At 36.8% G+C, this 16,884-nt stretch overlaps 1 protein-coding gene across 2 annotated transcripts in view; it reads left to right on the top strand.

Moving 5' to 3' along the window:
- Window positions 1-13,608, top strand: part of DCLK1 (doublecortin like kinase 1) — a 239,713-nt gene extending 226,105 nt beyond the window's left edge. For both annotated transcript variants that reach the window (XM_051608524.1, XM_051608525.1), the window contains 2 exons: window positions 2,781-2,854; window positions 12,414-13,608. In XM_051608524.1, the coding sequence (XP_051464484.1) occupies window positions 2,781-2,854; window positions 12,414-12,471 (132 nt within the window). In that variant the 3' untranslated portion in view covers window positions 12,472-13,608. The remainder of the gene's footprint in view (window positions 1-2,780; window positions 2,855-12,413) is intronic.
- Window positions 13,609-16,884: the final 3,276 nt, after the last annotated feature.

Genomic DNA, 16,884 nt, shown 5'->3' with positions numbered 1-16,884 from the left:
TCCTACAAGTTCTCATGCATGTGTCCAGACTTGAAGTTTGTCCACATTTGAGAGGATTTGTCAGTTTGGACCAACTACCATAATGACCATGTTGTTCAGGCCTAGCAAAGTAGTTCCTTTGCTGGTGTAGCAGAAGGTGATTCCTCACAGAAAATTAACTGTACAGGCAAAGAGACTTTTCTGTTGATACACTAACATATCTTTAAAATTTCTGCCAGCATAACCATGTCATTGGGAAAAAAAAATTCTCTTAAATCAACATCACTCTGCCAGCAAAACTCTAATTGGAGAGCTGGCTTTTAAAACTAGAGAATTCATTTTAAAAGCTAGAGAATTAATAGGTCCCTAAAAAACACTGCTTGCTGATGGGAGAGTAGGTAGAAGAAAGATGACTTTACTTGCTCTGTTCTTAAACTCTTGTCATAGGCATTGGCTACAGGTCTCTGCAGAACACAGGGTCTGGGCTAGTGCCCTCTGGTCAGAATAGCTGGTTACTGTTAAGCATGTGCCAAAATATTTGCAGGATCAGATTTCTCATACAGCCTTCCAACAGGAACAGTATTTTGTAGTTCTATGATGTTTTTTAGAAAATATACCACAGTAAATATATAAAACCAGATTTTTATGAAATAGTCTTTTTAAAATTTGGGGGCAGATTTTTTTTCTTCAGTTCTTTCTTTTTTTTTTGGCCGTAGAATAGTACCTGTGGCTGTACCCTCTGGGCTTTAGTGTCAGTGGCTAAAACTACCAAGAGCCAAAATAATTTTTTAAGAAAGTGTCTGTGGTCCAGAGGTGTGCTGTAATCTGTATATGAACTGAGCCTCGTTTCATTTTTGTCCTTGTCTGAAGTGTTAAAGCTTTGCCTGTATGTTGTCACTTTTGTGCTTGTGTTTTTCTCATTGTTGAGACAGAGGAGAAGACTAATGATGACACTCTGTTAAGGTTGTGTGAGGTCTCCATCTTGGCAATGGGAGTAAACTCCAGCTGGAGACTCACAGGAATCAAATAGGATAGCAGAAGAGAGAAGCTGCTCAGAAAGCTGGTGCAGCTCTCTGCCTCTGGCTGGGCTGGGGACACTGGTACTGGCTGCTGCCTGCAGTCCAGCAAGGGGAAGGCAGCAGATGGGTCCTTGCCTTGCCTTCTGCCCATTGAAAAATAAAATAACAACTTCCAAGTCGCATTTTTAGAGGTGGGTTTTCCTAGGTGATGTGGAAGAGAGGCCAATGTGAGTTTTGCTCACCTTAAAGATGAACCCCTGCCCCGAATGTCCCTTCCCATCTATTGTCTGTGTTGTCCTGGGATCATTGTCCACAGTCAGGTTTCTCACAGCAGGATTTCCACCCCTACGAAATTGTTTCAACTTGTGTTAGGAAGCAGCTCTCCCATTTTTCTCAATATTACCTTTTAGCTATTCGATTTCAGGGTAACGTGTTTGACCTGCTTTTTAGGAAAACATCGCTTTTGTGTGTTTTATGTGCATCGTACAAGGAAGCCAGTAGATGGCAATAGTAGACCAGTGTAGTTAAGCCAACAGAAAATTTACTCTAGGTACAAGGTTCTCATGGTTTTAAACAGGAAACATCCTTTAAATAATTTCTAAATAAAATGAAAGCGGTATTGTTTTAACAAAATGGAATAAATTATTTAATTCTACACTTGCAGGGGAGTAATCAATAAAAAATTAAATTTGCCTTTAGCTCCCACCTACCCTTGAAGTGGTTGGTAACTAGAAATGTGTTGAACTGCTGTTCTGAATTTAGAATTAGAATCTATCATCAGTGTTGGAAATATATACCACGCTCTTATTGAAGCACAAAATGGCCTTTTCTCTTCATAGGGCAAAATCACAACTAACATTTTTAAAGTGGGCAGAATATCTCCCTCAAGATATTTTCCTCGAAAATTTTAACTCAGCTCAATGATGTCGCCACCGTCTGTTAGTGCAGCACAGAAGGATTAGTGAAAACAACACATTTCTTTGTTCCTATGCACATGATTCTGCTAATGACAAAATAAACTTTAAAACATCTATTATCTTTAATTAATATCATGAGCACACTTTCCTGGACACAAGGTTAAGTTCATTTCCATTTTTACTTTAATTGGTGCAATTTTAAACGGAATAGTTTTGTACTGTTATCTTTTTGAGCATGAGGTGTAAGCTGAAATGACAAACAATGTTATTCATGGCTCTGAGAAGTCCGACTCTGCAAGGTTAACGCATTTTTAGGAATGAATTACCATGATTGATGGGGTATCAAAACCTGATTCTTTTCATCTTTACACATTCCATGATTATGAAGCAGTCTAATTTAAGCGTTGTGTAGTCTGTCTAGCCTGCTCCTTGTGATGGTTGCACTGCATTTTAAAAAAAAATTATTTAACCTCTCAGTTTAATTGCAAAAGATAATTTTTCCATTACTGGTATGTGCAACTTAAAAGGGCACTTCTGTCATTGGAGGTAACAAGATATTTGTCAGACTTTTAAATGAATTCATTATGCATTAAGTAACCTATTTCGCAAACTCCATTTTAGTTTGAATAAAATGGCTTCTAATTTAGCAAGATCAAATCTAGAGTTAGTATCTTTTTCTCTTATTTCTTTAATTTTTTTTTTCTTTTTCATTTTCGTCTCCGGGACGTAGCTTTAGGATGTTAGATAAGTGCCTTCTGAAAATGAAAACAGTAAATATGCACTAAATAAGGAACAGCTTGCTCTGGAGTCTGAATTCTTTAGCCTAATGTCGATCCACTGAGTTGCCCCGTTTCTCTCTGCTCAGCTGGACCACGGGTTTACCATCAAGAGATCAGGGTCTTTGGACTACTACCAACAACCAGGAATGTATTGGATAAGGTATGAGATGGTGCAGCACCAACAGTCAGTGTTTCCATGGCAACGTGCTGGCAGTCTCCATTAACCAGTTCCTTCAGTGGATAAACATGCTTTTTGATTTGTTATCCAGTCCATATGCTGCTTTATCAGTTTCGTTTTAATCTTGATTGAGATGCCACACCCCCTCATTCCCTTTCTTCACCCATCCCTCACACCCACATTGCCAGCTTTCTCTTCATCGCACATGCTCAGTTTCAATTCCCCCTATAGTTTAAAGGACAGTGTATATAGAAAATCTACTAGATATGCTGAAGTACGCACCCTCCCCCTCCCTATTGCTTGTTAAGGCATCTGCTTCCCCTGCACTCCTGTTTTGAAACACATGGAGCAGCAACAGGCTCTCAGCATATATTTTCTTTTTTCCATGCGAGATGTGGAGCTATATACTGTCATTTTAAACCCACTAAACACAATCCTTACCTTAGATTGAACAATGCATTTACATAAAGTGATATGTAGAAACTCTCCCAAGTTCAATGAAATACAATGCATTGTATGTGCTGGTAAGCTTGTGTTTCTAACAATGCGTTCTTTCTCTTTTCTTTTTAAAACCCTTCTGATACCTCTTTATTTTTATTTTATTTTTTTAATATTGCATGAGTCTTTTGAATATATTTTTCTTCATTGTGTAACTGTGTCAGGGTTGTCGTTAGCTGCCGTAAGCTGTATGATTAAATGGGACTCTGGGTGGGATGGGGTTATTCTGGAGTGGGGGTGAGGAAGGATCCAGGTCTGATAGCCCACGGGAGGCCTGTGCACCTCCTCAATTAATCCAGAGCCCTGGAATTTCCATCAAGTGGTTATTTGCTGGCTTTTTTCCTTCTTACTACTCACAAGACTGCGTTTTGCTACCTGGATAAATTTTTATAAGTTTCTTGCTAAACCTAATACTGCAGTGATGGAAATATTTAAAGCCTTGTCTGTGAGCTATTTGGAAAAAAACAGCAAATTAGCAAAATGGCAGAGATGGTCACTGCCAGTGTTTCTAGTACAGTGAAATTCCCACCCTGGATTGTTTGGCTGAGTGCATGGCTCAGTTGCCATAAACATAGCAGTTACCTGAGGGCACACTGAGGATTAAGTAAATTCTAATATGGATGTTCTGGGAAAATAATAATAATAATAATAATAATAATAATAATAATAATAATAATAATAATAATAATAATAATAATAATAATAATAATAATAATTCTACTTTTCAGGCAAAAGGTAGAGAAGTAGTTCCCATCCATCAGCTGAACACTGGCTAGCAAGAATTGAGAAACACTCACTGCAAATCCTCGAGTGCAGCAGTATCTGTAATTCCAGCCTGTCACACTTGCATTGATGGCTATAAACCCACCATGACCTGTGAGGACACAGACAACCTGCTTGGTCTGTCTGGTCTCTTGGCACCGTGCTTTGCAGGTTCCAGCTGTGCAACACAGCTGGCTGGGAGGCAGCAGCGAAGCATCTATGCTTTGGGGTTTTGAAGAAGGAAATAATGGGGCCTGAGTGCCCAGTTTTAGTTAGGTCTGGGTTTCATAGACTTGGAGGAATTTTTCTTTTCCACTTACAAAGAAAAATAGCATTTTGTGTTAAGCAGGACTTCATTAAATAGCGTAAAATGAAGGAAAGCTCATACAAGCTTTATTTATTTTCCTAGAGTTTACTTGCTGTCCATGATCAACTAAGACTCTTTCTCTGATTTACCATTTTTATTTTACACCAAAAAATAAGAGGAAATCTGTCTTTTCATTTGCTATATGCAGTTAATGGATCTTTTAAGACCCCAGCTTCAGGGGGAGCAGACCACCAGGAATAGAAGCCTGTGATAAAAGCAAGTATCTCCTCTCAGATTGGCCTTGACTCAGTTTAACTGCGTAGCAGATATTGAAACAAACTCTATGCATTTTGGGAAGGTAGGGGGGAAGAATCTAATTCTGCAATTTGGTAAATAAATAAAAGCTGTATTGAAAAAAAAAAAAAAAAGAGAGAGAGAGAGAGAGAGAAAGAGAGAGGGAAAGAAAAAAGACCATTTGACTAAAGCACTAGTAATGGCTTCCATCAGCATACAAAATGACACAACCCTGAATAATGGGCTTGGAGCAGATGGGCGATAATCTCTCTTATTCATACATAAACTGCTCTGTTTTCCAGCTGGGGGCAGTAACAACAATGTTTATAATTAGTGCTTTCTAAACAGGGCACCTAGTGTGGAAAGGCAAATTGGGGGAGCAGGACTCCTACTATAGACGCTTAATTAGGAAACGCTCTAACAGGAGGTACCTCTGAACAACACTGCCCAGTGTTTACTCCTTTTTCATCTTCAGGCAACAAGCAACTGCTGTAGCGACTATCATTTTTGTCTAAATAACATCATTTCGATTTAGCAAGTGTTTACTTTTTAGTAGTAACTGTAAGTGCAAATGCAAAGCACATGAAAAGATTCATCAGTTCCCATCTATGAAACAGTTAATTTATCATAGGCACATGAAAATTAAGTTGAATTCACAAGTACAGAGAAAAATTAAAGCAGGTCCCAAGGAAAATGTAATGCTTCCTTTGTTAGTGTTAAAATATTGATTTCTTCTCTACTTCTCTGATCATTTTTATTCCTAGCTTCTAGCAGTCCTCTAAAACATCTTTTCAAATGGCACTATTTCCTCCTTCGATCCACCAGAAAACTTTTTCCTTTCTCTGCCCAGAAGACTTACCTGCTCAAAGTGCCTCAAAGTCCTAATTTTTTGAACACTCATTCTGCATCTTGCTTTATATCCTTTCAATATGATACCACATGCAAAGTGACATGACTTTTTTTCAGTACTAAAATACAGCAAACCTTATGTACAGTAAAAGTTGATGTAGGAGGTATGAGATATAATGCCTAGAAAATCTTATGATGTTCCTCGAATATGAGGGTCAGAAAAAACACAGGGGCCAAATCAGTAAAATAATTTGGACTCCAGACTGATAAAAGTTTTAAAAGCAGCCCACCTAGTGCTGTCAGGACATCAGCCCTGAAATCAGAAGTGCAGAAAAGACCAAAGCAGCGTCAGTAACGGATGAGATCTGGAGGTCCCAGTCTTGCACTGACACAAAAGGCTAGTGAAACTTACTGTCGTTGAGAGCCAGAAAAGCCAGCCTGGGTGGAGATGGATTAAGCCCATGGTGCAGTCATATCTTCATTCACCCCAAATTGCCAATGTCAACTTGAATCAAAGACAGCAGAGATCACCTATCTCTGAGCAGAGGTACTATTTTTTCGGTTTTCTATTTTTATTTTCCTCTAAAGCCAGCCAATTCTCTGATCTCTTTGTGAAAGAGTTAAATCCAATGCATTCATCTTTTAGCATTTTCCTTTTACTGGAATTTAGCAACACTGACCACAAAAACTGCACATGGCACCTGCATTGTCCTTCAGAAATATCATAACTGATAGATTTACTTTCTTATAAGGAACTTTTCTTCAAGATGTACTTAACTGAGGCTTTTAACAGCTTGTGTGACTCAAGTCTTTTGGTCTTCTTGTAACTAAGCCAGAATATTAAGAATGATACAGTATTTCAACCCTTCGCTTTAGCCCCAAGCCTCGCAGTGTCTGGTCCACAGCCTCTTCAGCTGCGTTACCTGTTCCTCCTAGTGGCAGAGCATTTTGAAGGCAGTACTTTGCACAACTTACTAGTGTTTTCTTTGACCCTGAATTTCACTCCTGGTTCTGGTTTAAGTCTGAATCTTCACATTATTTTAATCTGCTACTGAGAGAGTGGCCTGTATTTTCTGCCTTTTCTGGGCTGAGCACCAGAGTGAGTGTATCTATGTAAAATATTAGTAGAAAATATTAGTATATGTAGTATTATGTATAAGAATAGTATAAAATATTAGTGTGTGTTATTTTTATATATCCACAGATACCATATAAAGGCTAAAGGAACAAAATAAAGCCCAGGAAATGTATGGGAAAGTCATTAATGATGTAATGACAATAACAAGTAGTTGAGTGTACGCTGGATGCTTAATGAAATCATCAATCCAGTCATTACTAAATTAATAAAATACTGGATTTTAAAAATACCATTTCACTGTCACAGTTAAAGAAGCATCTGAATAGCTCATCTGAAAACCCATAGTTCCATCCTCTGTGCTTTGTTCCTAATTCCATTACTTTGCATCTGTCAAGTTACTTACACTTGTCCCAAATGGATAAACTACACTTTCAAGTCAAAAGTTATGGTCAGATGTCTTGACAATGGGTGAAGGAGTTGGGAATCAGGCTTGTAAGTGCCATTTCTAATACCATAAAACCTTCTGTAAACTGAACAGGCAAACATCTAAACTCATTTAAAATGTCTTCTCCTGCTCTTTGACTAAGAAAACCACATCTGATTTACAAACTATAAATAAAATTCACCCATGCAAACAGTTTGGCACTAAGTCTCTTCCACATGTAATTGAAACCAGCTGAGGAATCGTGTCTCTAAAAAGGGGGGATATCAACGAGTAAACACAAACTTAAATACAGCAATATGAATTCAGCATTTATATGTGTAGAATACTTGTCTTTGTATTCACTCACCAATAAGGTAAAAAGCATACATCAAATTGATTTGGTTTTCTTTCTTTTTTACTTTCATTTTACCTTAATTCCATGCTAGAAGTTACATGGTGTGCAAAAGCACTGGCCTTTGGTATTTGGAGGTCTAGGTTCAAATCCACTCGATTAGTTTGTTCCCTCGATGTGGTTATTTGCACATCTCCAAATCACCGTGTAACTTGACTTAGTTATAGCTTGTGCCTGAGGGGCTAAAAATAACATGTGTCTTTCACTCCTGGACTGAGGTGCATTGCTAAGTTTGCAGTACTCACCAAAAACTGTCTTGAATCATGAATCAATTGCATATATATATGTATATATGTACACACAATTTTATATATATATATGTAACCTGAGAAACCCATGGAAAAAATAGAATAAGGTAAGACTGAAGGGCTGCCTGGCTCGTGCCATAAGCATTGTTTAATGGACATTTTTTACAGTAGGAAAACCTGCTGTTACATGTCTCAATGTTTTGAGGTCACCAGCCAGAAGCTTAAGGAAATAGGATAAAATTACCTAGGTATGAACATTTAAATATGTGCATTCACATACAGGTATAGAAAAGAAAACACAGTGTTTCAATGTGTATTTCCATTTAATTCCACATACTAAACAAAGCATCGTGAAAATTGCAAACAAGCTCCTGCAGAATGAAAGCACGTAAAGGAAAGGGTTTCTTATATTAATGCATGAACAGCTGCATCCCCAGTTCAGTCTCCTGGCTGGTATGAATAATGAATGGGCTAAGAGGCAAAATGCACAATAATGTTCTTTTATTAATGAAATGAGTATATATCTATATTTGGTGGCCAGCAGTAAATTAAGACAAGTGAAAAGAAAAACAGTCACTGCTCACATTCATAAAATGTAGTTACTTCCATCCAACAATTACTGACCTGACAGAAAATATCACCCCACAGCTAAAATATGGTGCTTCCAACTGCAATTCCAACATATATATCAAAGCAGTTGTAGTTTTTAAATGTCTGTTCATAAACACAGAATTCAGTGTTTTCCAAGAAAAAAGAATTTGCATGGCTCAGGAGTCCTGCAACATCAAGACTGAAACCAGAGAGAAGACACTCCCTGTGGCAAAATCCTGGAAAAATGCTAATTGCACCTTAGTATATAGGTGACAGAAACAATGATCTTAAAATAATGCTCCATTTCTTCAAATTAAGTGCATTTCCAAAAATGGCTGGTTAACCATTTGGTGCCTGGTGTCAGGATTACTAAATGTTGAAGCAAAATACATTAGTGCTTAATGAAGTGCTTCAGACCCGTCAGCACCAAACTATTAGAGGCAGTCCACTTCTCTGCTGCTGAATAAGAAGCTCTAAATTTCATCATGTGGCTGGTAAGAGGACAGCTGTATATCTTAAATGAGAATGCTGTCCTTGCATTTCAGTTGCCATTACTATCATATAGTGCTCAAAGTTCTCACTCTCACCTCGAGCTGGGGAAAAAAAAGTCAAAATGTGATAATGAAAATCTGGGATTTGCAGCCCTGTGAAGCATAAGTGCACTTCAGATCCTCTTATTATTTATTGAAAGAGTAGCTTAAGACAGCAGTGCCCGGGAAATCCGTAATGGATTGGTTCATGCGCCAGCTAACCACCCAGATAAATAGTAGATGAAATAATAAATCTATTAAACCAAAGCAATGTCTGTAAGAGGCTTTTGTTACAGAAATACTAATAATTATTAAAAAGATGATTTCTTAAAATATGCCCATATGCACAAGAGGGTACAGTAGGTGAAAATTGCACTTAGAAAACACATGCAGTCATTACTCAAACTTATCTTACCATCTCCTCTGAGTTCCAAAGCATTAGTCTATCATATTTTAAAATTCTTTAGAGGTAAAAAATAACTATGACCTCATTAAATGAAAACTAGCATTTGTGCAGAATGCAGAGTGGCCACACTGCCTGGCAGCATAATAGACACTGGAAATGCAAGAAGCCATTATGACATTGATCAGAATAAGCCCAGTCTGGCAAGTTCTGTAGGGCTTGTGAGTGCTCTGTCTGTGGCCAGAACTGACCCATTTTGTGGTTCTGACATGTTAAACACTAAATGCTAGAATACAATCTCTGTGATTTTGCTTTCAGTAGGTAAATATTCCTTTCTTTGGCTCTCTGTGACTTTCTAAATATTTTTTTGATAAGCTGTTTGGGTGAGAAAGGCTCTGATTTCTCTCAGCCCAGGAGAGTAACCACAATAATGCCCCTGAGTCTACAAGAGTGGTTTTATAAAGACCAGTTAGATCAAATTCAAGGGAGACTTAGGATAAAGCAATTAAAGAAAAACATAATCTCAAAATAGCTCAGGAAGTTTCTGAAGGGTTAGCAAGCCAGAAATATTTGGTCCTATGAACTACAGCAAAAGATGTTGTAATAGGTGGGACAATCAGGTTTTTTTGGAATCATAGACTCATTTTGGCTGGAAAAGACCTTTAAGATCATCAACTCTGACTGTTAACTGAGCACACTGCCAAGTCGACCACTAAACCATGTCCCTAAGCATCAACCTCTACATGTCTTTTAAAAGCTTCTTGCTTTAAATACCTCTTGCTTAACATTTTTAATAAATGATGCAGAAAGTGTCTTTATGTATTTTTAAACAAAGGCCCCAAAGCTTCCCCCCAAAATATAGCGAAGTATTATCTTGGGGTTCATTTTTTAAAGACAGCCTTAAAATTATGTCCTGATGTTTAATTATCCAGCTAGTTTGCAATTTAATAATTTTGTCTTTTTTTAAAAAAAAGCAATATCCTAGACTTAATTCCAAAAAGACTGTTTTATTCAAGAGTATTCACTTCTGTGTAACTTTTCTGATTTTAAAAGCCTTCAGTTTTTACATATACATTTACCATTCTTATGTAGCAGGTTTTTAAATTAATTTTTTATTTCAATACACATATTTTTATTTATTCAACTAGAAATGTTTGACTTTCTCAGGGGAGAGTATCTGTTACCACAGGCTGATGTGATGTGGTTTAAACTTAAAATAAATGCTTATTTCCTGTAAGCATAAAAAATCTTTTAAATGGAAATCTGTATTTTATAGAATGGTAATGTAGGCCATTCTTTTCAATTTTCACACAGAATTACATACTGTATGCAGTTTATTCACTGTGTATAAAAGATCTAGGTATTCTTCTGTTTCACATTAAAAATAATCGAAAACTGATTTGGTTCAAGGCTAAGAAATGCAGAGGGTATTGAAAATACTAATTAGAGTTCAGAACTGAAAGATTAGCAGTAAATAAAGAAATTCTCAGCAGATTAAATGTGTTGGCTTTTGTAGCAATTATTTAACATACAGGGTTGAACTTAACTCAGTGAATTATTTTACCCCTTTAAGGTAGTGCTGTGTAGGTTCTAGAGACAAAAATAATAGGTCAACAATTTAGCCTAACTAAATCAATTTTCTGTAGTAGCTCTGTACTCTTGTCCATCTTTCTGTCTCTATTACATTATTATTGAATGCTGATTGCATTATTTTAGAATAGGGAATGCTCTAATTCTCTTCTGTATGGGTATGATGGATTCAGTTTTCATTTTGTTCTAAAAAAGATGATGGCTATAAATACATCTCTGCTTTCCTATGAGGCTCACGCTCTGGTAAATTTTCCAGAGAAATCAGTCATTTATATCTCAAGTGAAAACAATAAAACCTTTGAAATGGAATAACCTTTTGGCTACATTCTAATGGAGATTTTAATTCTCGGGACAAATTTTACAAGCTGTAGCAGTTAAGCTAGTTCTCAAATTTTTCTTTACCTCAAGTGCCATGATCAGATATTTTTTGCATTTTGTATGTCATCTTACTAGCAACCCACTTTCTCCCATTTTGTTTTTCCCCCCAAAAAAAATCACAGGCCATGGTTTAAAAGGCATCCCTGATTCAGAAATCAGTCAGCTAGGTGTCAAAGTGCTTTTGCTGAATCAAGGCCATCCTGTTGAACTTCTAGTTCAAGTGAACTTGAAGTTTACAGCCATTTCAGTGACTGCAGTCTAATAGTCTGTAATCAAGAAAAGAGCAAAACCCCATACTTGAAATTGTTGGCCAGGTTTGGGCTGCTCTTACCTGGATTGCAGTTTTCCCTTGTAAATGTGCCAGACAAAGCAGATATGGCTAGAAGGATATGGCTAGAAGTCACAGACATCTTATTAAGACTTCCATTCTCAGTAGTGGCAGAAACTGATCAAAATATAAAACCCATCAAGAAGAAGTTATTTTTCCCCATTTCTAGATACTCTAGATAGACCCAGATAAAATTAGTGGAGTATTTAATTTGATAGACCTGGGTTAATAGGAGGAGACAAGGTGGTCATGCTAAATGGGTCTTTCCTCAGAGCTCTTCACCATTCTCCCTAAGAACATCCATTGAGAGGCATGAGGAGGTGTCACAGAGTTGGGCTAGGTGTTTGTTTTTCTCTCTTGTCTGACAACTTCATCACAATCCATCTTTGTTAGCCGATTGCACTGAGTTGCACATGAGTGAGTGTGTATCCACCTTCATTAGGTCAAATCAGAGACAAGTGTACATCTCTGCCCTGCCTGTAGAAACAGATTTATAATTTGAAAAGGGTGGGGGGAAGGTCAGTTGGTATTTGGCTTGAAATTTGAATCTATTAAAGGATGAAATTAATAGCATCCAGAAGTAGAACATATGGCATCCATATATATGGTACTGTATCTGCTTGACAATATCCCACTACCTCTTAAGGTTTGGAAAATGCACTTTTTAAAGCATTTAGCTATGTTGTGGGCTCAAACTTTCAGACCTGACTGAGACAGAACAGGTTTAATTTGGTTTGAACATTTATTATCCCTGGTATTTGCAGACCACATAAAAACTCATGGTTTTCATTAGCTTTGCATTTCACACACAGCCTAATTTCATTTATTCTTATTTTATGCCCCTGCCAGACCACCGCTCTTGATAAGGAGAGGCAGGTTTTCCGACGAAGACGCAACCAGGATGTGAGGGGACGTTATAAGGCACAGCAAGCTCCACCTGAACTCAACTCCGAATCGGAAGACTATTCACCAAGTTCATCCGAGACTGTTCGCTCACCTAACTCACCCTTTTAATAAAACACTTTTACTCAAAAGTCTTGGCTTTAACCCTTTGAGACCCTGAAAATCCTTCAGACCCGTGTGAAGTGATTACAGCTGATGTATCCAGCAGTAAGCACTGGGATGGTGGAACACAAAAAGGGTGCTCACAGAATCTTTGTAAGAATAATTTCCTAATTGGTTGAAGTATTTGTTCTCTGTGTAGATCGCAACTTGCTGCTAATACGATACTCAAAGGGTTAAGGCTATTTTGCTTTTTTATTTAAAGATAGAAGCAGTGAATGTTTTCATCAGTGAAGCTAGGAACTGCAGTATGTAATTTTAGCACATGTTAACCCTCTGAGTAAACGATCGACTTAAATCTTGACAACCCACATTAGGGCTTTATTCTGGCTTTTTTGCTTTTATTACGCACATATCTTTTATAGTACCCTAAAGTCCCATGGCTTTTTCTGGCCAAAATCATATCAAACACACTATTGCTTAGAGGTTACAAATATAGGCTTTAAAAATGAAAATAAAATTAAACGGTATATTCTACAGCAGTTGGTTCTAAACCTGCATCGTGCTTTCACAGTGAGTAACTGTTGGAGGATACTATGCAGGCTAAATGGGAAATTCATTTTAGGGCAGCCTCACAGTTTATAGAAGATGACATGATGATGGCCACAAAAGGTTGCTTCCATATCGTTTGCTGCTAATGACAATGTAGAATCTTGGGAAATGGCTTGAGGACACGTTCTGTCATGTAATGGCATGAAATTATCTAGTTGAGAAGTTTCTAGTTCTTTTGCCTCACATTCAGAAATGTACAGGCATCCTCTCAGCACGACCCAGTTATTCTGGGAGAGTCTTTTATAAAGAATAACATTGATGAGAATTACCTTTAAATAGCTAGAGTACTTCTAAATCGGGGAAAAGACAAGTTATTAAAAATACATGTACAACCTAAACTGAATTGGCAAAAGTTTTGTCTAAGAATGGAACTAAAAATGATTCACCACTTCTATTTGTAATATTTAATAAAATGGACATTTACACAGAGTATACATATTTCTGGTTTGTTAAAACCTCAACACAGCATTATAGCATTTTATTTAACCACTATCCTAAAGTTGGCTACTACAGAAATATTATGCTTTGTAGAGTTTTGCTTAAAATGTGAGAATTTGAAAGAAAATTTATTATATAATCACTCAGAATTTCACCTCGAGAAATACAACTTCCAAGATCCTATTCTAAAATAAAAAAGCATTATGACATTTATATTTTCTCTTATTGCTCATATAAAATGTAAGTTTTCTTGTCTAAAGTTAACATTTTCTCATGGTGTTTTTAAAATCACAAAAAAGTGGTTTCCTGTCTCTCCTTTCTTTCTTTCTTTCTTTCTTTCTTTCTTTCTTTCTTTCTTTCTTTCTTTCTTTCTTTCTTTCTTTCTTTCTTTCTTTCTTTCTTTCTTTCTTTCTTTCTTTCTTTCTTTCTTTCTTTCTTTCTTTCTTTCTTTCTTTCTTTCTTTCTTTCTTTCTTTCTTTCTTTCTTTCTTTCTTTCTTTCTTTCTTTCTTTCTTTCTTTCTTTCTTTCTTTCTTTCTTTCTTTCTTTCTTTCTTTCTTTCTTTCTTTCTTTCTTTCTTTCTTTCTTTCTTTCTTTCTTTCTTTCTTTCTTTCTTTCTTTCTTTCTTTCTTTCTTTCTTTCTTTCTTTCTTTCTTTCTTTCTTTCTTTCTTTCTTTCTTTCTTTCTTTCTTTCTTTCTTTCTTTCTTTCTTTCATCTAGAAAGATCAACGTGTTGCCCAAAAAGATACACAGACTTTTCTGATTTTGCTGATAAGTATAAATAACTGTTGGAGGAACAGGACAAGTGACCCACAATGTTGTTTCCGTTTAGAGTTGTGTTTGCTCATGGCACTATCCCTATGAGCAGCTGTGGCAGAGAGTGTGAACCTGCAGCTTGTTGGAGCTAGTGTAATGCTTTTTTGCGTTTCTATTTGGAAGTATCAGTTGACCCATATTTCAAGAAACTGAAATTATTTTGTTCCTCCATCCTTTAACATGCATCTTTCATTGACTCACTCATGAAAATTTATATATTAAAAGCTCTGAAGATTTTAAATACAGGAATTTCATCTTGTAAATCTTCACACAAGTGGTACAAATATTGCGTACAGCATACTTTTAAATTCTTCTAATGTTAATAATCTAGAAGTAAGACATTTAGTTGTAACTAGATCTCCAGACTTCCTGATGATACAGAGAGATGAGCATTTCCAGGTTTGATTCATCTCACCTGTCATAGTCACGCATTTTAGGCAGGGCTCATACTTTGATTCACGTTTTTCTCTCACTGTTGACTGTGAAAGGAACTGCTGGAGGAAGCTTAGATCAGATGCCAAACTTCAGGTTATGTAGTTTAGTAGAATGAATCTCACCCTAAGTCATGAGGATACTCAATTCTCCATGGGCAGAAGGCCTACACACAGCCTCAGTTCCTCTGTCTGGAAACTGACAACGTCTTAACCCAAATGAAGAAAATATGTGTCTTGTTGGAGAAGTACACGGAGGCAAGAGGTTAAGGTATAAAGGACCTGCCATAAAAAAGTTATCAGATTTTAGGTTTTGGGAAAGGGATGTGTCTGTGGCAGATCTTTGTCCATGCCCATCCAACCCATAGTCATTGTGGAGAGAAGACTGCAGGTAGACAGGGCACAGTCACTAACATTGTGATGTTAATGTTTGTAATTTGATAACATCTGGACAGGACAGGAGTTATTTTTCCATAGGATAAAGCCCTCAGCCAATGTAAAGCCTCCCTTGCCATGCAGTTTTCAGTAGGTCAGGATCTGGAACATGTTTTTCCAGCATTGCCCTTCCTGCGTTATATCACAGCCTTGCCTTTAGAAGAGATACAACTCAGCCATGTAAATGCCAGACATACATTTGGTGATAAAAAAGTGTCTATTAATACCACATGCTTCTTGAGTATTGGGAAAATTTGTCAGATTTAAAGCAAAGGCCATTCTTCTTAGTTAGAGAGGGAAGTCAGAAGAAAAATATAAATAAGAAAATACTCTTCACCGTATGCATGAGAAATATTATTTTAAAAAAAAAATCTTTTTTTTATCACCTTTGCTTTGCTTTGGAATACAGGGTTATCATTAAAATAAGATGTTTGGCTTCTTCATCTTGCACCATCTTGTACTACTTAAAATGTTTGTAAAAATAATCCTGGATCTTGAGATCCCCACTTATCCCCAACGTCTTATGTGTTTCTGATCTTTGGTTCATGTTTTATGAACATAACTATAAAAATATTTTTAAAGTTATTTTTAGATCTGTGAGAGACTGAGTTTCAAATTGCTGATAGCCTCTTTTCAGTCTTCATGGAAAGGTATCTGAATATTTAAGCTGTTTTAAAAGAGTTCCCAATTATGATTTTAAATATAGCTGTATATCCATATGTATTTTTAAATATAACCATACATATTTGTATGGTTTCATGGAAATAATAATGGTTCAGGCTTGTTTGGCAGAAACTGCCCTTTTTCTTGTCTAACCTCTGAATTCCTAGGGGTAAGTGAAGACAGAATATGAGGCCCTAAAAATATTTGAAACACCAGTGAGAAAAAGAAATCAAAGATAACAGTCTATTTCTAATGTGATAATCTGGGAGAGCACATAGCAAGCTGTGGTCATTTTACTGTAATACATACCAGTCCTCCTGACTTCTTTCTTTATTTCCCTTTTGAATCATTGAATCATATTGGTCCAAAACATGACAACAATTTTTTTTTTTTTTTAATGCTTACTGCATGCACAAGACCAGGTTCTTCCCACCAGCCAGTGTAGTAAGCTGAGATGGATGGCAGTCATGGTAGGTACTGTCTGTCACCAAGGAGGTGGAAAGAAGCATTTCTGAAGGGTGATTCAGGTCATCTAATATTTGATCTCTGGAGATGCCTGTCAGTCTGATCTCGGCATTAACAGGAAAGTGGAACAGGGTCACTTCCAGCTTAATTCCTCTCAATTAAATACAAGTGAGGATAACGTGGACTCCAACCTAAGTGCAATATTCTAGTGAGCTCACAAGCAGTAAGCAAACTTTTATGTGAAAACATAGTTCCTATAGGTGATAGCACAAGATTAGTTAAAGGGCACTGAGCTGAGTGTTGTCTCATCTAGATCTATCCACCTACCCTAGGGCACTGATCTAAACTTGCCTTATAGTTGTTAGAGACTGGCTTCTCTAGTGGATAATTAAGATTCTAGGATGGATAAATCAGTAGATGAGGTGACTAGCCCAAATATATTTAGAACATGATTTATTAA

Source organism: Apus apus, chromosome 1, assembly GCF_020740795.1.
Source record: "Apus apus isolate bApuApu2 chromosome 1, bApuApu2.pri.cur, whole genome shotgun sequence".
Classification (NCBI taxonomy): Eukaryota; Metazoa; Chordata; class Aves; order Apodiformes; family Apodidae; genus Apus; species Apus apus.
This window is presented reverse-complemented; position numbering and strand designations above follow the sequence as displayed.